Source organism: Ictidomys tridecemlineatus, chromosome 15 (genome assembly GCF_052094955.1).
Source record: "Ictidomys tridecemlineatus isolate mIctTri1 chromosome 15, mIctTri1.hap1, whole genome shotgun sequence".
Lineage (NCBI taxonomy): Eukaryota > Metazoa > Chordata > Mammalia > Rodentia > Sciuridae > Ictidomys > Ictidomys tridecemlineatus.
The window spans coordinates 35,622,762-35,645,733 of NC_135491.1; the positions used below are offsets into that span (position 1 = coordinate 35,622,762).

Consider the following 22,972-nt stretch of genomic DNA (forward strand, 5'->3'; position numbering starts at 1 on the left):
CCCATGGGAGCTTAAGTCAGCTTGCTGATTTCTTTTTAAATAAATTAGAAAAAAAATAAACTAGAAATCAGTCCACATAGAAACTTAGACTGTGATGCCCAATCCTCCTTGATGGGGCTCAGCCCTGGCCTGGAGTGAGAAGACTGACGTTCTGGTCCAGCCCCAGAAGAGGGCCAAACACCCCTCTCCCTGAGGACTCCTCACCCCTAGGTCAGCAGTCACCAAGCTGCAGTCTATAATGTTCCCCCTGAGACAGGCTGTGTTTTAGACTATCAGACCTGACAGGAGAGTGGACTGTAGCTGCCTAGTGTTTCATTTTCTCTAAGCTTCAAAATGGCTTGCTCTTCCTTAAAACCAAACTCATCTTACAGCTTCATCCTGAAATGATTATAATTTACTATTCAAACTCCAGCAACCTGAGAGTAGTATTATACCAGGTCATCAAGCCTGACCCTCATCCCTCAGCCAGAGCTGCTGCTCCACAGCTGCTTGGACTAGCTACCTTTTAATTGTTGCCAATTTCTTTAAAAAGGGCCAAAAGGCACTTAGAAAAAGCCTTTGGCCTGGCACCTAGGGGATGTTCCCTTAAAATGTTAGGAAAATAAGCTCCAAAGGACCCAACTGCCATCCTTTCTGCCGTCCACCAGCTCTGAGTATGTAGCACGGCCAGCCACCGCGACATCCTCTCTGGGCTTCCTAGACTTTTGAGGTAGGATACATTAAAATTACCAAACTTGGCTCATTTTTTTTTTTTTTTTTTTTTTGGCTTTTGCAGTGTGGTCCTGGGGGTCAAATACAGGCTCCACAAAGGCAGAGCCACGCCTCCAGCCTCTAGGACACTTTTAAGAATAAAAGGACGGGCTATGAAACCTGTGCCCAGACAAAGGGCACAACCAGGACTGCTCCAGCAGAGCAGTCAGGAAGCATGGGCAGGGTCCCTTGGGACATTAGTTGGCAGTACTGAGTGGCTCCTCAGCTGGAGCTGCCCTGTGACAGACACATCCTGGAACCTTGGCGTAGTCTTAACCTGCAGCTTCCTGGAGTTTACATTGACAACCATGAAGCCCCGTTGTTTCCAAATAAGTTCTGTCTTTATTTTTGTAAAAAAAAACAAAAGTCTCCACCAACCACATGACAACTCTCCAGGTGAGGTCCTACTTCCCTCCCTCTGCCAAGTCCCATGTGCCTAATCAACAGCGTGGGGGGAAGTGGTCACAGGGTGTCAGCTTTTCCCAAAGGGAGGGCTTGGGCCAGGGAGGGCGCCTGGAGAGGTTTGTCATCAAGAAATCGCCTGGAACCTATTTGCGTTGAATAACCAGGACGTCTGGAATCAGTTCTTCCTATGTCTCCCAACAGGTGACATGTTGGCTTGGGGAAGGGGATCAGAATTGTGTTTTAAGGAGTCAGAACGGCTCTTGGGCTTGCTCACAGGTGTGGCTTGTTAGCTTACAGCTATGGCGCCGCGGGCCACCGGGCTGGAGCCTGTTAGTGCAGTTAGTGCTGGTGTGCAGGGTGGGCCCAGCCGGCCTCGCACGCTGAAGTCCTCGGAAGACAAGGCGAGACAGCGAGAGGCCCTCATCCCCCGTCACCTTCTGCTGAATAAGGGGGATGGGGAGGAGCTCAGCCGTGGGCTCTTGCCAGCCACATGTCAACGAGGGCCTGTTCCCTAGGAGTGCTGGGAGCACTTGGTCCCTGGGCAGGGAGAGCGGCTAGCACAGCCCCGCTGGCCGACTCACGCAGGACTCCAGGCTCAGGTCTGCTGATGGCCCTGTACTGTGACCCAGCGGCAGCTTGGCCAGCCAGGGCAGGCCAAGGCACAAGGGTCTAGGCGTAGCCACCAGCCACCTGACTGGTAGCTGCGTTGCTGCCCACTCCTCGCCAGGCCTGGAAGCTGAAGAAGGCGCTGGCTCCGTAGGCGATCATCACCAGACTGGCAAAGAACTGCAGGGAGAAAGGCGGTAGGTGGCTGGTCAGCACCGCACTGGGAGCTGGGGGGTGACCGTGACACCAGCACATGGGTCTCCTCGGATGCCCCCTCATCCAACCAAGCAAGTCTGGCAGCCACGACCCCTCGTACTTAGGCCCATTGGACAGCCGGGGCAGGGGGCTGCGGAGCCAGGGTCTGGGGAGGCCAACAGGTACTCAAGCATAGGAAAAGGTCAGGTCAGACAGGGCTCTGGCCACCACGAACCTCGACCTGCCCAGAGTGACTGTGAGGGAGGGCCACTGGACACGTAGCCAGGCATTTAGTTTTAAAAAGGTAACATTCAGGTGGGTGGTGGAGCTCAGTGGTAGCGTGCTTACCCAGCACGCATGAGGCTCTGGCTCTGAGACCCAGCACCGAGGTGTGTGTGTGGGGTACATTCAAAGCTCCCCCAGGGGACGTGGCTCAGTGGCTAAGCACCTCTGGGTTCAACTCCTGCATACCAACAAACAAAAACAAAGCCGCGTGGAAATTTTCTGGATCCAATTCATACCTCTATGTTTGCACCTGTGTCTGCGTTCAGACGCTCCACAGGTGTGGCCAAGTTCACTGATTGCAAAACCACCCTCACCAGGAAGAGTGAGGACACAGAAGGGCTGCCCTATGTTGGACATGACCATGACCCCAGGCAGGCCCCTTAACCTCCCAGAGCCAATGTGTCCTTGTCTGTGAAAAGGGTTGGGGAGGCCCTTCCTCTTCCTCAGGGCCTTGCCGAGTGGAGCATGACAGGTGTGTGCGTCTGTGTGGTTCACTCTACCAGCCACCAGACGTGGGGCCTGAGTTTGGCCTTACCGGGAGAACCTGTAACATCCCCAGGTACGGCCGAAACCCAAGGGCGAGGGGTCTCGGGTCCTCAGCACATTCTCCAAGGGAGCCTGTGGCCCTGATCAGGATGGCACGACTGATTTTCAGCAGAGTTCCACAGTGATTCAAAGCTGCCACTGGCCACCACAAACCGTTCCCAAGCATCTGTTGAACCCAGGGCCTTGAACATGCTCCGCGAATACCCACCAACTCTCTACCACTGAACGCCACCAGCCCCTCGCTCCTCAGGTCCTGGAGTTCATTAAGGAAGCCTGAAGGCAGCCAGGCTCTTCATGGGACCCTCTGAGATGTAGGTGGTAGATACTTAGGTGGTGGCCGGTGCCTGGCCTCAGACCCAGGGAGCTCTGTGGAGGAGGGACCTTGGCTATAGACTGCTGGGGGGGACCCTAAGGGACATACTCACAGAGGCAGCTGCACGCTGGTTGTATGGCCGGGAGCCCTTCAAGGAAGTCTGGTCAACTGCTGCAGAGCAGGTGATGAAGGCGGTGACATAGAGAACGGTGGCAGTCACGTTGAAGATCATTAACTGGGGGAGGGGAGAAAGGCTTAGGACACACAGAGGGAACCTCCTGGCTCCCAGGGGGCACACCCCCAGGGTGGGATGGAAGAATGTGGGCCTGTCCTATGAAAAGGGCCTCAAGGGTCACAGTCCCCATGGGGTCAACCTGGAAGCCAGCATAGAAGCAGCATAGAACAGCCCTAAGGCTGAGAGAGGGAATGGTCAAGAGGCCCCAGGTGACCAGGCCAGGGCAGCCCAAGCCACAGAGCCACAGGCAAAACCCTTCCCCATGCAGCATGGCCCAACCGTAACCCAGCTCTTGAGACCCGAGGAGAGCCGCTTCTCCACGTGGGCTCAGGGCCAAGCCCAGGCCCTCCCTGGTGCCACTTCAGGGCTTAGCCCTGTGGCTGGTCAGTCACACCAGTGGGAGGGACCTTTTTTCTTTTTTTCCTTTTTCTTTTGGCAGTACTGAGGATTGAACCGAGGTCCTTACTACGCATGCCAGGAAAGCAGGCTACAAACTGAGATACACCCCAAGTCCATGGATGGGGATCTCCGGCTCTCTCTTGGCCACACACTAGGCTGAAGGCCCAGAACAGATGTCAGGGTCAGGCCCTCAGAGGACCCAGACGCTCCTGGTGGAATATTCTTCCAGATGGCAGGAGGGGGCCTGGGCTGACTGCAGCCAGGTCTCAGTCCCACATCCCAAATGCTTGGACCCTAGGGCCAGTTACATCTTCAAACTAATAGTCCTCAATCATCAGGTTTGTCCCATTTATTTTTTAAAATTTATCCACATTTTAAAATTAGATTTCATTTGAAAATTTAAATTTTATATAAAATGTTGATTGGATCTCGGGGCTGAGGACAGAGCTCAGTGGTAGAGCACTTGCTTAGATGGGCAAGGGTAGGGTCCCCTCTCTTACACTGCCAGGAACCAAAACGATCTCAGAATATCAGGGTCCAGCCCAGTAATGGGGGATCTGCGTGGACAGATATGTATGTGGGGTTCCCAGAACCTCCTGAGCCACACCCCCTGCCCTTTTTGTATTTAGAGACGGGGTCTTACTGAGTTGCTTAGGGCTTCCCTAAGTTACTGAGGCTGGCTTTGAACTCTAGATCCTCCTGCCTCAGCCTCCAGAGCTGCTAGGATTACCGGCGTGGGCCACTGCGCCCAGCTCACTCACATATCTTGCTTGGCCATGTAGCCCCATCCCAGGGAATCCCGAGGGAGGCCTCCACCCTATAAAAGGTCCAAGATCACAGAAATAGTGCCTGCCTTAGCGGCTCCCAGGGCATGGGGCAGGGGGCTGGGACACACTGCAAGCCCAGCGACCATGGCAAAGCCTGCCTAGCTCCTGCCTGTGATGTCAGGCGCTAACAAGCCCATTCTGTCCCTAGCATGACTCACGTTTCCTCGGTTGAGAAGTCATTGAATTGCAAACAATGCTGCCTAGTCCCAGCTGCCGTCCTACCCTCACGTGCCTGGCTCACTGAAAGCCTGGGACCCCAGCTGCAGGGGTTTTCTGGGTCAGAGAAGAAAAAACCCAGCAGCTTGCTCTGTGTCTGGCCAGGGTACTTCCTACGGCTGCTCTTGGGGGGCCTCGGGGAGATGTGCTAAGACTGACCTCGGCAAACCTGGGACACCCGCCTGATCTCCTCTGGTAAGGACATCGACCCTGCTGCTGCTCATTTAGAGAAGGCCTCATGGTCAGTACTGTCATGGCCGCTCCCAGAGGCAGAGGTGGGAGCCCAGAGCCACCCTCAGGGCCCCCACTCAGACTTACCACGAGTGGCCAGGGCACCATGTACAACTTCAGGTGCAGCTGAAACAGGTAGAGGATGAAGAAGACGATTGTCACCAGCCAGAGGAAGACAGCGACGAACATCACCCAGCCGTAGGCCGGGTACAGGTGGTACGGGGTGTCAGCAATCAGGGCCCACACCAGCAGCCCCAGCACCTGGGGGGCAAGACAGGACCACTGCGTCCAATCTCCCACCACTCCGGCTGGAGGCCACAGACCAGGTCCCCAGGCCATGGCCTTATTTCTCATCTAGTCAAGAAGTACTGATTTGGCTCCCGCGGTCACCTGTGCCCGGTCACTTGTACTTCTTTTCAGTCCTCATGCCGTGGGTGACACTGGCATCTCAGCAGAAGATGATAAGGGCTCCAAGACACCTTGCCTACTGCGTCTGGGTTCCAGAACCCTCCTCTGTGCTGTCCTGTCCCCAACCCCGGGCACCCACCACCCAAGACCACAGTAACGTCACTTTCCCCAGACTGAGCTCCCTGGGGTGGGACAATGGCTGTGCTGGAGCTGGGTCACAACTCCCAACAGAGGTCGGGCCTGTGAGGGGCTCAGGAAAAACTGCTGAGAGAACATCAGGGCACCAGCTCTGAGAGAGGGCCAGCCACTCAGTCTCCCAGCTGGGAAAAGAACATTCCGTGCATCCCCCTCCCGGCTAGTCCCAGCACAGAACCAGGGCCTCTAGATGGCCTCCAGCCGTAACACCTCCCCTGCCCCCAACTCTCCCAATTGCCCTTCCCTACAGGTGTCACCATCCCTGTCTTGACAGAGGACAGGGCCTCAGGGAAGCCAAAGGACCCTCTGTCCTTCTGGTGCGTCAGGATGGGCCTGAGCACCCCAGGACGGTGGTGCGTGCTGTGCCAGGTACTGAGTCAATACCTAGCTTAAGCCCCGCCCCTGACCACTGTGTGACCTTGAGCAAGCTGGTAGCCTCTCCGTGCTTGGATCAGCTCACTTTTACACGTGGGTTCACATATGTAAATGGGACCAGAGGATGTTTGCTGGTGTTCCAGAAGAGGCCAAGGCCCGCTGGCCACACACCCCCAGCCCTCCGGGCACGGGGAGTTCTACCTGGCCAGGTGTGCCGACTCACCCAGGGGAGCTGTCCGCGGCACTGGCACTGTGGCCCAGCAGAGGGCCTGTTCTGAGGCAGGGCCCAGGAGGTCCACACACGTGGATGTCAGGCAAGGTCTCATGTGTGGCCAGGCCCGGCCTCCCTCTCCTTCCCACTCTCCTAGGCTGGCTGAGAATGTCTAGGTTGGCACATCCTCCCTTCTCCAAGAGGACAGTCTCTGGAACCCCCGGGCCACCAAGGGGACAGGAGAGTCTTCTGTGGGGCTCTGGGAAAGGCTCCTGTGCTGGTCAGACATAGGCAGGGGCTGTCCCTGTTCTCCCCTGGACAGTGGGCAGCCCTGGGGAGCTGGGTCCCAGAGAAGTGTGCCAGGAGCAAACCCATCTCCGGCCGCTGGGCTTTGGAGCCAATCTCCCTGGCTGCTCACACTGCCCAGGGGCTGCTGACGCTCACCTGAAGGCTCCTGACCCAGAGCCCCGCCAGAGCTGCCTGGGACCCTACACATGGGAGGTCAGACAGGACTGGCTGCAGCCAAGCTGGCCCCGAGGCCAGCGCCCCTCTGGGAACTGCCCTTCTCTCTCTCGAAGTGGGAGCGTGGCCTCCCAGAGAAGTGGAAGGTGGAAAGCTGGGCCTGGGCACCAGAGGCTGGGCCTCAAACCCCTGCTATGCGGTGTGACATGGGCCAGCACCTCCACCTGGAAAATTCCAGAGAGCTCTGCCCAGCACTCACACCCGAGGGACGTGTTGGTGCCCTGTAGTGTCTCCATTGCCCACGGCTCAGTACACGCGCTTAGGAAAGAACGGCCTCCCACGCTCATCCATGAAGGGGTCAGAAAGTGTCCCTGCCCAGCCCTGCTGGGTGGTACGGAGGGAGACAGATAGCAACCTGCGGGCTGCTCCTGCCCCAATGCCTAAGGAAGGCCCACGGAGGGTCCCTCCCCTGGGCGCTCTGCACCCCGTCTCCTGGTGCTGGGGAGCTGCCGGGATCCTGCCAGCCTTAGCTGCAGGACCTCCATAAGGGGTGGCCGAGGGGCCCACTTTACACAGTAGCAGGGCCTTCCTCACCTGTCACCCTGGGGACAGAGCCCTCCTCAGGGAGGCCAAGGGCAGTCTGTCTCCAAACAGCATCCCCTTAACCTCCATCTTTAGTCACGCTGCCTGAAGCAGACACAGAGGGGAGGCAGGGAGACCCAGCGCTGGGAGGCCACGGTTCTGGGGAGGACAGACACTCTTGAAGCAGCACGCTCGGGTGGCCCCTTCTCCACATGAGAACTGGGCACATCAAGGACAATTAGCTTTTATTTAAAGCAAGTTCCTACGGGCCCCGAAGGTCACTGTGTGGCCACACTCCAGCTGTCTCAAAGGAAGTTAGACAATGCAGAGAACTGAAAACCCAGAGAAGCCCAATTCAGTTCCACACAGCAAGGCCCTGAGCAACTTCGTCAAACCCTGTCTTAAAATAAAAAAAAAAAATAATAACAATAATAAAATGAAAAGGGCTCAGTAGTTAAGCATGCCTGGTGCAATTCCTGTACCCCTGTAGGCCTCCAGCGCCATCTTGTCACCATCAGCCTCCTCACCGGGACCTCCCAGGTCCCTGCGGCTGTGCCAGCCTGGGGAGTGTCTCATTCGCTACAAAGATTCCCACCGTCAACTCACTGAGTCTTCTGTTGTCCCCATTTCCCAATCAGAAGCTCAGAAGGAGAGGCACCTGTGGTCACCGTGGGGGAAAGCCAGGGTGGTTGGAACCCAGCTCTGTCCCTCCCTGGACCCTGTCACACAGTATTTCTGAGCCATGTGTAAAACCTGGGGGCACTGCAGCCAGCTCAAGGGCAGGGCCGTCCCTGCCCTGCCCCGTCCTGTGCAGCGCGCCGGCCCCACCCCTGTTTTCCAGATCAGCAAAGATGCGGCGGAGATGAGGCGGTGGATAAGCCCGGGGAATGTCTGCTGTTCCTCCCGCCCAGCTGGCTCCCAGCCAGAGAGCCACCTCAGTTTGTCCTAGAACAAGGAAGGTCCACTCCTGCATGGGAACCTGACAGACTGGTCTCTCCTGGTCCCTGAGTCCCTAGCAGAGGACCTAGGGAGACCCTGCTCGGGACATAGGAGGTCGCAGGGCACCCTCACACCTGCTGACCACTTCGCTGGCCAGGTGGTCCTCCAGGGGAGCTGAGCCCCAGGCCACAATTCCAGAAGCTTCCAGTCTCCCCGGACCCCCAGGTGGGACCACAGAACCCCCTCCTGCTGGGGCAAGGACCCACTGTCTTGTGGTGGGATTCACCCCACAAGAGGAAGGGCCCTGGAGGCTGGTAGCTTGAGGCAGGGGGAGGCCGAAGGCCCTGACTCTGCCCCTGCCCCAGGGCCTCGCCCAGGCCCCTCCGCCCAGAGCGCTGCTCTCCCACCCAACACCCCCCAGGCCTCTCGGTGTGTGCTCTCCTGGGGTCCATCCACTCGGCTAGTTCCTGTTGGGCCCCGGTGGCAGCCTGGGCTGCCCTGCTCCCCTGAAGCTGGCACAGCCAGACACACCCCAAGAAGTGAAGTGCAGGTGGGGACATGCAAGGGCTGTGGGAAATCCCAGCTGACAGCCAGGCTTGGTGGCACACAACTGCAACCCCACACAGCCACTGGGAGGCTGAGGCAGGAAGACCACAAGTTCAAGGCCAGCCTCAGCCACGGAGAGAGGCCCTGCCTTAAAATAAAAAATATAATAATAAAATAAAGAGGGCTCAGGGTTCAGCATTCCTGGGTCCAGTTCCTGGTGCCAAAAAATGGGACATGGGCCTGGGGCTCAGCGGTAGCGCACTTGCTTGGCGCGAGTGAGGCACTGGGTTCGATTCCCAGCAACACATGTAAATGAATAAAATAAAGGTCCATCAACAGCTAAAAAGTGTATTTTTTAAAAAAGGGGGGGACAGCAGTGGGGAGGGGGCATGGGGTCACTGATACCATTTCAGATAAAGGGTCAAGGATGATTTCACTGGCGAGGTGACATGTGGGCAAAGACCAAGGAGGTGAGGGAGGGTAGACATGAGGGAGCCATGTGGGCTCCTGGGAAAGGGTAGGACAGGGCCCTGTGTGGGTGACTGTCACCTCTGTGTCCGTCTGTCCCCGAGTTTCTCTGTAGGTATACCAGCATCACACACACACACACACACACACACACGCACACACACACCCCACGTCTCCTCCTCCCCCTCCTTCCAAGTTCCCTGGAGACCCTCAGTGTCCCCTGAGAGAGGCTCCGCGGATAAACAGAGAACCCTCTGGAGCTCTGGGGGGGGCGGACTTTTTTCCCCCTGAAAATCTGAAGAATTTGGATTCAGAAACTTTTCTTTAAACGAGAACTGCAACGTCAAAAAGGACACGTCCCCAGAACCTCCTGTTGCCCAAGAACTTGGAACCAACGGGCAACACAGATGGTTTTCGTTAAAACCACCTACACGGCCAGCAAAGCGCCACCCGTTACAAACGCCTGGCCCAAGAGCCATTCCTCCCGCCAGCCACCGTCCTCAGGGGCTGTCCTGGTGACTTGGGGACAGGTGCCCTTCCATGACTCTGGGGGAGGTCCTCCCGGTTGTCCTGAGCTGCGTGTGGAGTGGCAGCTCGGTGGCCTGCAGCAGTCCTAGCCTCGGCCTGACGTGGAGGTGGGGACTTTGCAGAGGTCACCGACCTCCTGTGAGGTCACACTGAATCAGGCTGAGCTTTCATCCAATGACCGTGTTCTTATAAGAACCAGGAAACTGGGGCCAGGGGCCATGGGGCGGCCTGTAATCCCAGCCACTCAGGAGGCTGAGGCAGGAGGATGGCAAGTTCAAGGCCAGCCTGGGCAACTTAGCAAGACCCTGCCTCGAGAGTTTTTTTTAAATGGCTGGGGTTATAGCTCAGTGGTAGAGCACTCGGGTTCAATCCCCAGTGCACACATACACACACGCGTGTGCAAACACACACACACACACACACAGGAGAACAGGGAATTCTGCACACAAAGACCCACCCAAAGAGGAGGCCTAGGACTGCTGGTCACCACCAGAAGTGAGGAGGGAGCTCGGAGACCCTCCACAGCACCTCCAGGAGGCACCTCCAGGAGGCACCGCCTGCCACCTCCCAGATTTCAGACTTCTGCTCCAGGGCTGTGGGAGGACGAGTCTCTACTGTTCAATCCAATCTGCGGAGCTTTATCACGGCAGCCCCGGAAGCTAAGACCTTTCTCAGAGCTCAAGAGCCTGTGGAGGGGCCGGGGTCTGCCTTCCACCAGCTCTGACGAGGGCTGGCCTGTCGGCCCCTTGGGTTCATGTTGGGGCCCTGTCACCTCCCTAGCTGTGAGACATCAGGCAAGCTACTTAACCTCTCTGGGCTTTACCAAGTGCCACCTTGGTGGGTGCTTTTGAGATGTAAATGACGCAAGGTGCTTAGGTCAGGCCCAGCACTGGCTGAACTGTCACTGTGTTCTAGTGTCACCGTTTTGCTGAGGGCTAAGAACACAGCCATTCCTCTCAACCTGCTCTCCTGAGGTGGTGGCAGCCTGTGTGTCGCTCCTGGGGACAAGGAGGCTGCAGTGACGAGCCAGGCACAGGCCTGGCCACATGGTGTAGACAAGCCAGTCAGTTGGTGGGTGGGGGGGCCCCAGAAGCCCCACCCTGCCCCAGGGCCTCCTGAGGACTGGTGGACCTCCACCCTCCAGGCCCATCTTCCCTGCCAATGGGAACAGGGAGGCAGTCCCAGGTCCTCCAAGATCCCCCAGAGATGCCACCCTCTCCCAGACAGGCCTCCTCCAGGGGCCCAAAGCCCTCTCCTGTCCAGGAGGGGTTCCCCCAACCCCAGGCGCCAGGCTGCGTCCTCTGTGGCCCAGAGGCTTCATTCCAACTCTCCTTCCCTCGACCCCACTTCCAGGTCCAGCTCTGTGGACTCGCTGTGTGGCCTTGGGAGAGTCACCTAGCCTTTCTGGCAGCTTTCCTCCTTGGACAGCACAGCGGGTTAGACCTATCCTGGCTGTTGCACAGGTGTGATACAGGTAAAAGGTAAGAGAAAAAGTGAAAAGCCACAGCTTGCTGTGAGTGGAAGGAGAGCTAGCAGGTCACCCGGGGCTTGGTGGGAAGTAAATCAAAAAGCACAGATCCCCGCTCCTGGGGGCTTGGAGGGCCCAGTGAGGCCTCTGGGGCAGGAGAGCGGGCGTCTGACCTGGGGCAGCCAGAGCTAATTCCTCAAGGGATATTAGGAACCTGGATGTTGATGTGAAATCTACCATTAAAAAAAAATTGGGGTGGGATGGGGTACTGGGAGTGAACTCAGAAGCACTTTACCACTGAGCCATGTCTCCAGTCCCTTTTCTGTTTTATTTTGAGACAGGGTCTCATTAGGTTGCTTAGGGCCTTGCTAAGTTGCTGAGGCTGGCCTCCTGTCTCAGCCTCCTGAGCTGGTGGGATTACAGGCGTGTGCACCACTGTGCCTGGCTACCATTTTTTTTTTTTTTTTAGTTGTAGGTGGACACACAATCTTTATTTCATTTTTTGTATGTGGTGCTGAGGTTTGAACCCAGTGCCTCACGTGTGCTAGGCGAGCATCCTACCACTGAGCCACCACCCCAGGCCCTGGCTACCATTTTTAAGTGTTGGCAACTAAACCAAATGCTTTAGAAAGAGTGTGAGGGCCAGGGCCACTGACTGCTGACGGTGGAAAGCAGGGGACAAGTGGCAATACCTTCCACATCCCCCAGATGCCCTCTCCCAACAGTATCGTCCAGGAAACCATGGCCCGGGGTGACCAATGACCCTGCTGGGGTTCCCCCTCTCTCAGGACACATCTGGGCAGCCTGAGGACACTCAGGACTTGGCCTGGTCAGCCCTTGCCTCCGCCCCCACCCTGGCCCTTCTCCCTACACTGAAAGGGACTTTATGGGAACAAAAAAGCCACCCATTGTGTCACACGAGACAAAGGGGCAGGGGACAGAGGCTCCAGGCGCCTGGACCCGCCACAACACCACCACACGCCACCCCCTCCTGGGCCAGGGAAGGGTGGGCAGGGGAGGCACCTTGGAATTCCCGAGCGGGACACGGACCTTGGAGAACCTTGGTGTCACCACACCAGCTCTCCAGGGAGCAGGGCACCAGCAAGGCACCACCCACCCGCGGTGCCTCCCTTTGCCATCTCAAAGTGGGCGTAGAGACCAGTCACCTGCACCAGGTGCGGTCCTGGGCTCAGGGAAGGCCACAGGGACGGTGGCCAGGGTGTGGCCTGTGGTGAGACCCATCCGGGCCCTGCGTCTCAGCGCTGAGGCAGGAAGAGGAAGATGGAGGCCGAGGCCCGGGCCTGGTCCAGCCCAAGGCTGCCCGTGAGCAGCAGCAGCCCAGCATGTGTCCCTCCCGAGGCTGCATCTGTGAAATCCCGGAGGCAGAACTGTCCACGCACCTCTCCAGTGGCCAGCCACGCGCACAGTGTGCGACAGAGCCAAGGCGGCGTCCTGCTCCTGCGGCCCCCTACGTACCCCACCCCCATTTCCCGTGCTGATCTCTGGGGTCGACCAAGGGGCCCAAGATGTGAACGTAGCCGGGGGCTCTGTGAGTCACACCCCCAAGGAGCCCCTGGCTCCCTGGAGACACTGGCAGGACCCCGGACATCCCTGTCTGCCCCCATCCCTTCCTCCTCTCCCTCCCTCAGGGTCCCCTGGTTCACCCCACAGTGCCCTCTGGAGCACCGAGCACCAGGATCTCTCCAGACACACACAGCTTTCCCAGGAAGGCCTCATTCTCCACTCCTGAAAAGGACCCAGGGAGTTCTGGGGCACCCCCGACCCCAGCCCCTCACCCAGCCGGCCAGGCCCCCAGGGCGCCCCACCCCAGGGCCCAGGTCTCCCTGAAGGAAGCATTTGGCCCATCTCACAGATGAGGACAACTGAGGCACTTTAGAAGTCCTGGCCCTGGCCCCTGGTCATACACAGTAAGGGGTAAAGGGTGGACAGTTCTGCTGAGGGACAGTCCCCTGGAGACGAGAAGCATCATTGCCCAGAGGCCAGAGCAGACCGGGACAGGGACAGAGCCCAACCCTGGGGTGGCCAGGATAACGGGAGGCTTGCGTCCTCAGCATTCCCAGAGGCCGGCTCCTACCAGCCGTGAAGCGCGTGGATTCCATTAACCTGCTGGGGGCGGGGGGCTGGGGGCTGGGGGCCGAGGCAGCCTGGAGGGGGCTCCTCCCTGTCCCCCAGACTTGCAGAGATATTGGCACTGAGCTCTGGGTGGCCTTGAGCCAGTCGGCCTGCTCAGCTTCAAGGAGGGGCTGCTGTCCCCTTTCCACTGCCCCCACAGATGTCAAAAGCTCCCTTGGTGTCTGACGCCAGCCTTCCCACCAAATGACAGCGGACGGCTCCAGAGCAGGCCCTGCTCCACTCTGCGGCAGCTCAGGGCTGCAGGCCCAGCCGCCCTGGCTCCCTGCCTTCCAGGACCTGGAGCCACACAGCGGCCGCTCCTCCCTGGGCAAACAGGAGGAGCTGACCCAGCCCAGAGCCGAGGCCCGGGATCAGGGTTCCACGAGTATCAGGGCTGGGCTCTCGGGGCTGCCAAGGAACACAGCTCCCACCCCACTCCTTGTGCTCCGCAAAGCCACAGGGTGTGGCCCCCCCAGACCTGCTAGGGGTGGGAAATCGGGACCCCAGACTGCGGTGAATTCCACCACAACCAAGTCACCAACTGGGGAGTGGTCAAGAGCCGTCACACCTGGAGAGAACCACAGGGGACAGCTTCAGGCTTGACCCTGTCCCTTCCCAATGTCCTCTTTCCTCTTACAGATGGTGGGAGAATCACCTGAGACACCCAGCCAGTGACACCGAGCTCTGGGCCAGTGACACTGAGCTGCTTGTGGTTGTGTGACATGGGGCAAAGTGCCTTTCCCTCTCTGGGCCTGGGAGGCATTCAAACACTGTCCTCATAGCGTTTGCCATATCCACAAACTATCTGGACTACACACACACACACACACACACACACACACACACACACACACACTCACTCACTCTTTCAGAAAAGTATGTCCTATACGTGTATTTCCACACAAATGGTCACACTCTATACACCCTTTCTGCACCTTGCTTTTCTCACTTACCCTAAAGATGGTCCACCATTACATGTAGAGCTGCTGTCTGGATTTCTTTGAAGGTTGGAATTTCACAGATGTGTCTTGATTACTTAAGGTGTCCCCATGACAGACTTGTACATATCACACAAATAAGCTAATTTGGTGGTGGGCAGGGGTTTCTGGGGATTGAACCCAAAGGCACTTAACCACTGAGCCCCAGCCCCAACTCTTTTTATATTTTATTTTGAGACAGGGTCTCGATAAGTTGCTGAGGCTACCCTTGAACTTGTGATCCTCCTGCCTCAGCCTCCTGAGCCACTGGCATTATAGGTGTGTGCCACCAACCCCAGCCAAAGAAGCTAATTTTATTTATTTATTTAAAACGATCTTTATTTTGTTTATTTATTTGTGGTGCTGAGGATCAAACCCAGCACCTTGCATGTGCTAGGCCAGCGTTCTATGGCTGAGCCAAAACCCCGCCCAAAGAAGCTAATTTTAAAATGAAACTTTTAAGTCACTTATATTGGGAAACCTGGACACTGTAACATAATGCTAAAACTAAATGCAACAAATATGTAACAATGTTAATATGTCCTAGACAGACAGGCTGGTCTCCCCAGTACATCGCTCTCCTTTGGAGCCATCGCCACTTTATCTATGGGTTGGCTTTCTGTTTTTTCAGATAGCTGTAGAAAAAAATGACATGAAAAATTCCAGAAATAAATAATTCATAATTTTAAATAACTTTTATTAAAGTATATTGCTATCATTGTTCTATCTTATTCTTAGTTATTGTCAATCTTTATTGGGCCCAATTTATAAATTAAACTTTAGCATTGCTATTTATGCAGAGAGAAAACAATATCTATAGGATTCATCTGGAGTCAAAAGTCTTCTCCAGGGTCTAGGGTATATCCCTGTGTATAAGAGGGAACTATTTTTTTTTCTTTTGTGGTACTGGGGACTAAACCCAGAGGTGCTCTACCACTGAGCCACATCCCCAGCCCTTCTTATTTTTTAATTTTTTATTTATTTTATTTTGAGACAGAATCTCCTTAAGGTGCTGAGGCTGGCCTTGAACTTGCAATCCTCCTGTCTCAGCCTCCTGAGTCTCTTGGGATCACAGGCATGCACCACCACAGGCAACGGGACTACAGTATTTTAAAGTGTTGTACAGGAGCCACAGACACGCTAGCCACACGGAGGCCATCTGCTCCACGTGACCCTGCAGGATGGGATGAACAGAGATAATACGAGACCTGCCAATTTCTATGTAGAACTTCTTTATTACCTTGTCTTATACAAATGGCTCTGAAATGTTTCTTTAAAGGTGGCCAGGTAGGCCGTGCCCACTAGAATCCCAGGTGCTCAGGAGGCTGAGGCAGGGCATTGCAAACTCGAGGCCAGCCTGGCATCTAGTGAGACCCTGCCTCAAAATAAAATGGAAAGGGCTGAGGGTGTAGCTCAGGGGTAGGGCTGTCGCCCAGCTGCGGGAAGACCTGAGTGCGATCCCCAGCACTTAGGGAAAAAAAAAGCAACCTCTCTCCTGAGAGGACTAGAACACAGCGCGGACCTGCCCTCCTGGCCACTCAGCCTGGGGGACATCCAGAAGTGAGTCAGATCACCGTGCAGAGCAGCTGGGGGACCAGGCACCTACCTCCCCAGGAGGATGGGTGTGGCCTCGAAGGAGGCCGGTTCGCAATCTCCACACACACCCTCTGACCCCACAGGCAACTTCTGGAAACACAGCACACAGGCGCATGGTGCAGGTGGGACCGCGCCCTGCGGCAGAGATGTGAGACAGCCAAAGAAGGGAACACCTAGGTGTCTGTCGCCGAAGGGGATGGCCTCACCAGTCACTCCAGGGCTGCACAAGGGCACAGGACTGGAGCCCCAAAAGGAAGTGATGGGCTCCCTGCACTAAGATAAAAAGACCTGTGGCACATGTTTCAGGCATGAACAGGGGCAAACGCAGAGGCCTGTGGGCAGGCTGAGCCTTGGTAGACAGGGAGAAGCAGGGGGGTCTACCTTATTGACATATACTTTTTTGGCGGGGGTACTAGGGATTGAACCCAGGGGCATTGAACCCACTGAGCCACATCCCCAGCCCTTTTTTATTTTTTATTTTGAGGCAGAGTCAGCAAGGGCCTCCTTAAGTTGCTGAGGCTGGCCTTGAACTTGTGATCCTCCTGCCTCAGCCTCCAGAGCTTCTAGGATTACAGGTGTGCAACACCGCCCGACTGCATAAACCATCTTAAATAAGGTCATAAAATAAAACATGGGAAACTGAGTAGGCATGAAAGAGTCAGCTTTCACCAGAGGGGACAGGTAGTTCTCACAGTACCGTTTTCCATTGAGCTTTGTAAACATATCACATACTTAGGGGAAAAAAATTAAAGAAGGGTTGGAGATGCAGCTCAGAGGTAGGCACTTGCTCAGTACCTCTGAGGTCCTGGGTTGATCCCTAGCACCACAACATAAATTTTAAAAGTTAAAAACTAAAGAAGCCAGGCCGGGCACACTGGTACACACCTGTAATTCCAGCAGCTTGGGAGGCTGAGGCAGGAGGATCATGAGTTCCAAGCCAGCTTCAGCAATAGCAAGGTGCTAAGCAACTCAGTGAGACCCTGTCTCTAAATAAAACACAAAAAGGGGCTGGGGATGTGGCTTAGAGGTTGAATGCCCCTGAGTTTGATCCCCAATACCCACACCCCCCAAAAAATTAAGGAAGCCAGGCACAGTGTTGCACACCTGTAATCCTAGTAACTTAAGAGGCTGAGGCAGCAGGATCTCAAATTTGAAGCCACCCCCAGCAACCTGGCAAGACTTTGTCTCAAAATAAATAATAAAAATGGATGGGGACATGGTTCAGTGGTAAAGCCCCTGTGGGTTCAATCCCCAGTACACACACAATGGGTGGATTCAATGGGAGGCTGAGGCAGGAGGATCACAAGTTTGAGGGCAGCCTCAGCAAGTTAGTGAGACGTTATCTCAAAATAAGTAAAATACGGCGAAGAATGTGACTCAGTGACGGAGCACCTGCCTGGCATGCATGAGGATCTCAGTTCAATCCCCAGAACACACACACACACACACACACACACACACACACACACACACACACACAACACCCACCATAGGCCCATCAATTGAAAGCCAGGAACCAGCTAATTGAGCTGCGGCTTCGGTGGTGTTGACGTGGGATCCCCTACAGGTTAGAAGGAGGGTGACAGGGAAGTGCTGTCACAAAGAGACCTCAAAGACAGTGTGAACAGAGGAAACAAGGGACACAGAGTAAAATCAATAAAATCATCACTGCTTCTAAAAATGCTTAGGGAAAAAAAAAAAAACCTCCAAAATAGTTGTCCCCATAGGGAGAAGGGTGGGTGACCCAAGGACAACTTTGTAGCCTTCTCTGTCCAGGTTTTTATTTTTAAGGACGATGTATTCATGTGCTCATATAACCACCTGAATCCCAACCCAACACACACACACACACACACACACACACACACACACACACACGCCACAGGAGGCAGGGGCTGGGGACAGCGGTACCTGGGCCTCGGCCGTGGGGCCGGGGTGGAGGAAGCGGGTGGGGGGGTGTCCTGGAAGGCCACACTGAGGTCACTGCACCACCACGGGGCTCAGTGTCAAAGAAGGCCCTGGAGTCCCCAGCACGGCAACCCCAAGGCCCCCAACCCCTGCTGTCACCTTCTGAACCCATCAGCCTTGGCTGCCCCTTCCTGGAGATGGTGGTGGGCCTTCAGGCCCTCCCCTGTCCCCGAGAGTCGCTGGCCGCTGCTGGTGCTGCAGACAGAGCCAGGGCCACCCAAAGGAGCCGCTTTCTAACGCTCAAGGGTGAAGGGGACAGCCTGGAGGGGGCCGAGCTGGCGACCCAGAGGTTCAAGTTCAAAGGCACGATGGTTCCCTGGACGTCATGTCCTGGGAGTCCTGCCTTCCACTGTATCGGGGTGAGCCCTGCCTTCCCTGCTCCTCCAGACCCACCACTGCCACCGAGGCTCAGGGAAAGGCGGGAGGTCCCGGAGCACGAGCCCCGAGGGAGCAGAGCCCGCTGTGGAGCGGTCCCGCCAGGCCTGCTGCCCACCAGGCTCCGGGCCCAGCTCCATGGACCGGCCACCTGGCCGCGGGCGAGGCTGTCAACATGTTTATTCACCTGCAAATTGGGAAGCTGTGGCACCTCTAATCCCAGGAGGTAGGGTAAGAGAAGGGTCATGGGAGCCAAAGGCAAATGGCCCTCCTGTGACAGGGCCTTCATACCACTCGCCTCCTGGGCCTCCAGGACACCCCTGCAATCCAGGGCTCTGCACAGCCAGAGTCTTACTGAACCTCGTTCTCACCACCCTACTTCACACACCTACACCTTGAGAGCCCGCCCTGCCAGGAAACTCTCCCTAAAGGCCCCAAATGAGCCTCCTTTCCTGAAGTCCTGCTCCTCCTCCAAAGCACCCCAAGAACCCCAGCTACCCAAACAAAACGGAGCAGAGCCACAGGCTTAGGCTTCCCAAAGCCTCAGTGGTAGGTTTGCTACTCTCTCCTGTGTGACCTTGGACAGGTCCTTCACCCTCTCTGAGCCTGTTTTCTCAGCAGATAAGATCTTCTTCTTCCCCAGAGCTTTGGGAGGACTTAAAAATAAGAAAGAGATGGGTAATTCACTGGAATTTACTTTATACTTATTCTAAAATGGCTTCAGGGGCTTCCATAAGCACCAGTGAACCATACTGTCCACGACAGACCTCTCCTTCCTTACCATGCAAAGAATTATAGCGTTAAGGACTCCAGGTTTCGTGGCCAGAAGAGCCGTCTCTAGATTTTGCCTGACTCCTTTTTAGAGACTATTTGCACAAATTCATGTTTCCCTTTTTGCACAGGCTACTAGGCAACAATAAACCAATACCCTTAAACTTACTGTAGATTTGTGATCTTTTTTTAAAAATCTATCTTTAAAGTCAATTCCTCCCTCCAAACCATCACCTCTTAGAAATATGTTCTTTTTTTAATATTTTTTAGTTGTCAGGGGACATTTATTTATTTATATGCAGTGCTCAGAACCAGACCCAGTGCCTCCCACATGCTAGGCCAGCGCTCCACCACGGAGCCACAGCCCAGCCCAACTCTTCTGTCTCACATGGCTTAAGACCTAACGTTCTTTCTGGAATTAGACTGATGGGGAGAGAGAGGTGGCATAAAGCAGTGACCACCAGCCATCTGGGACTCACAGCAAGATGGGTTCCGCAGGACACAGAGGAGACTGGATGAAGGACATATCTCCTGCTCGAGGAGCTGGGGACCCTCCTAGCCACCCGACCTTTCTCCCATCACACCAGGAACCCACCAGGTCCTGGAAGCGCGGAGGGTCTGGTGGGGAGTGCACTTCTCACTTGCTGCCTCCTCCACGAAGCCTTCTCTGATCCCCAGGGGGCAGGCACTCTGGGCCTCCCCGATGCTCCCTCCAAAGCTCCAGCCCCCAAGCCTCCTGGGAGCAAAGCCGATGCTCCCTCCAAAGCTCCAGCCCCCAAGCCTCCTGGGAGCAAAGCCGAGCCTGATAACCAGGCACGAGCCAGGAAAATCAATCGGGTGGAGGGCAGGGAGGTCCAGGACGGAGGACCTCCTCCAGGCCTCCGTGTCCTCGCCTTTAAATTGGGCAGAATAAAAGGTGACAAAGGCCCTGGAGCCAGTGTGCACCTGACTGGGGGGAGCAGAGGGTGGTGCCTTTTGGGTAAACCCCCTGTCTCAGGCCCAGTGGAACTATCCATTGCCATGGAAACAGTTCCGGAAGCAGCTTCTTCAAAGAGCAGATTGGCTTTAAAAGGTGCAGGTCTTCAGAACTCTGATGGGGACCAAAGCCCTAGGGCTGGGGGCCAAGGAAGGCCAGGACCCTCACATGGAGTCCCTGAGAGCAGGTGGCCCCAGAAACTCCACCACAGGACTCTGGGTCCTACCTAGACCTCAGTGTCCACAGCTTGTGAGGAGTCCCGAGACTGCAGAGGACCCCCAAATCATCAAGCCACCAGGGTCCCTTCAAACCACAGCAGCCCACACCAGTTCCTTTGATCCCCCTCATGCAATTCTTACTATTCAAATGCAAAATGCTCCTGTCCCCTGAAATTCTTGGTTAACCCTGGGGATGCACCAAGCCACCCTATCATCTGTCCAATTTGCTCCAAGATCCCCTAAGGCTGCCATTAGAACCATGTTCCCAATTCTGCAAAGGTCTATGACTCTTGGTGACCCCTTGGGGATGCACACAGGGGACCACACCAGAGAAAGACTTCAGCTCCGGTTCCCTCAACCTGCTAGACTCCCGACTTTCCCTCAACCCTCAGTTCCCGAAGCCTAGGTCTCACAGTGCCCTGCCCTTGGCTCACTCTTTCTCTATCTCTGCCTCAGAAACCCCTGAAGCCCCAGCTCAGAAGCCACCTCCTCCAGGAAGCCCTCCCTCCTCCAGGGCACCTTGCGATGGTCCATCAGGCTCCCACCAAGGGCCCAGAGCTGAGCGCTCCAGCTGTAGTGGGGTCAGTGGCTTTTCCCATCAGGAGACTTAAATTAGCCCTGGAAGAGGGTCACCTCCCAGGACAGATATTCTCACCAAAAATCAACAAAACAAAACAAAACCCCCCAAACTCTGGGAGAAGAGTTCACCGTGTAGGTTTCAGGCTGCACTTCCTGAGATTCAAATAACAATCCCACATTTTTTCCGGGGTGGGGTCCAAGGATCAGCATTTTAAACAAACCCAGGCAGGGTGGGGGAGGTGGCCCATAAAGGGAAAGGTGAGGATCCTGAACTAGAGGTAGCATGGACCCAGGTGGAGGTGGGTGCTCTCTAAGCGGGTGGGAGGAGGAGACCTATCTCCGGGAGGGCTAGGCACCAGGGTGAACACGCATCTCCAGCCAGTGCCTGGCCGTCTTGCCAGCACTGGGCAGCGAGGGGGGCGGCGGGATGTACCCACTCGCTGGATGATAAAGGAAAAGTGATCGGCGCCCACCTCTAAGTCCATGGTCATCTATGACTACGGACCCTCAGCAAGTGGCGATCCCTCTCACAGGGGCAGCCACCGGGTCCCCAGACCCTCCCAGGAGGGTGCTGTGGGAGAAAGCGAACACTCCAGGCCTGTAACTGGACGGGCGGGTGGTGGCGTTCCCTTGGGCCTTCGGTATCTGCGCCGAGATCTGGGAGTCTGGCCTCTGACTTCCCACAAATCCCGGTCCCCTGCCTGAGCGCGCTATCTCGGCCCCGTGAGGCCAGCCAAACCGGCTGGAACCCGGCAGGTCACCTAGAGGAAGCCAGAAGGGGCTGGCTCCAGGCGGGAGCCCACAGGGCCAGGGGCAGGGCGGTCCTCCCTCGCCGGGACCGGCAGAGTTCTGGAGCGCAGCCACGCGGAGTGCCGGTCGCTGGGCAGCAGGGGGCCGAGAGTGGACTTTGCCCACTCAACGTGGGTCCCCTGGAGGGCTGTGGGCACTGTCCTGACAGAGTGGGGGCAGGGAAGAAAAGAGCAGACAACGCAAGGAGAGAGAGTGGTGCGTGGCGATCGCAGGTTCTGTGGGCGCTCGGGTGTGGCCCTGGGGACCACCTGGGGCGGGGCTGCTGGGCGCTGAGGCGTGAGCACCCTGAACTTGGGCGCACCGTGCACTTGCTCGCAGGCATGGCCACGGAGGCGTCCCGCGACGAGAGGGTTCCAGGGTGATACCGGGGGTCGGTCCTTGGAGGCTCCCCGGGAGCAGGCACTGCGCGTCGGTGCGCGGGAGCCTGGCTGGGGTCGCACCCGGAGCGAAGAGGTGGCGCCGCTCGCGAGACCCGGAGGCCGGGACCGGACCCCCCAACCCCTGGGCCCGCGCGCTCACCAGCTGCAGCAGCATGAGCACCCCGAGGATGGAGCGCACGAAGCCCAGATCCGGGCGCAGCGCCGAGACCGAGGCGCCGGCGCCCTGCGCGGGGCTGCTGGTCCGCGTGCTCACTTTCGACGGGAACTCGGCCATGTCGCCTCCCGAGGTGGCCCCGGCCGCGGTCGCCGCCCTCCTGCAGTGGGTGCCGCTGCTCCGGGGCTCGGCTCCCCTGCGGCTGCCGGCGCTGCGCGAGGCGTCGGGCGGGAGCAGGAGCCGCCAGGTGCGGCCGAGCCGGGACCCGCCCCCGCCGCCGGACCCGCCCCCTTAACCCTCAGCTCGCCGCGGCCGGGCCAGCGCCCCAGTTCCTTTGCAGCCATTGTGGGAAACTGAGGTCGGAGTCCGCGAGATACGCAGCACGGACAGCTGCGCATTTATCTCGCGGCTTTGCTCCCCGGTGTCCTCCTGGCCAGTGGCAGGGGCGACGCAGCTCTCCGCGTGGACCACTCACTCTCCCCTCTGCTTCTAGGGCGCTGTGTGTCCTCCAGAGAATTCCTGCGTCTCTCTGGACACGGAGCAGATCTCTTGCGCGACTCCGAGTACTGGGGCGGTGTCTGGGCAAACTGGGCAGGAGAAGGGGGTGTGCCTTTTATGTCTTGATACGGCGTTCACTTCCAAACACCGCTAGGAAACTCGGCAGAAGGCTGAGTTTCCATTTCCTCGTCTGTCAACCAGAGGCAGGCAGGGCCTGCGACGCACAGGGCAGTCGTGGGGGAGAAATGAAATACTGAGCTGGTGGTGGAGGAATCACTTAGAAGAAGACGGGAGGTGATGTTGGGGTTTCTGATTCATTGCTCCCTGTGCACCCCAAGCTCTCACGC

At 56.8% G+C, this 22,972-nt stretch overlaps 1 protein-coding gene across 1 annotated transcript; it reads right to left on the bottom strand.

The window, feature by feature from the left end:
• Positions 1-1,069: 1,069 nt before the first annotated feature.
• On the bottom strand, positions 1,070-22,373 carry Pllp (plasmolipin). Its single transcript, XM_005318221.5, has 4 exons — positions 22,113-22,373; positions 5,096-5,269; positions 3,213-3,335; positions 1,070-1,941 (listed from the first exon to the last, which is right to left on the bottom strand). Exons 1-4 carry the CDS (start codon positions 22,245-22,247, stop codon positions 1,825-1,827), a joined length of 549 nt encoding a protein of 182 aa, XP_005318278.1. The 5' UTR covers positions 22,248-22,373; the 3' UTR covers positions 1,070-1,824.
• Positions 22,374-22,972: the final 599 nt, after the last annotated feature.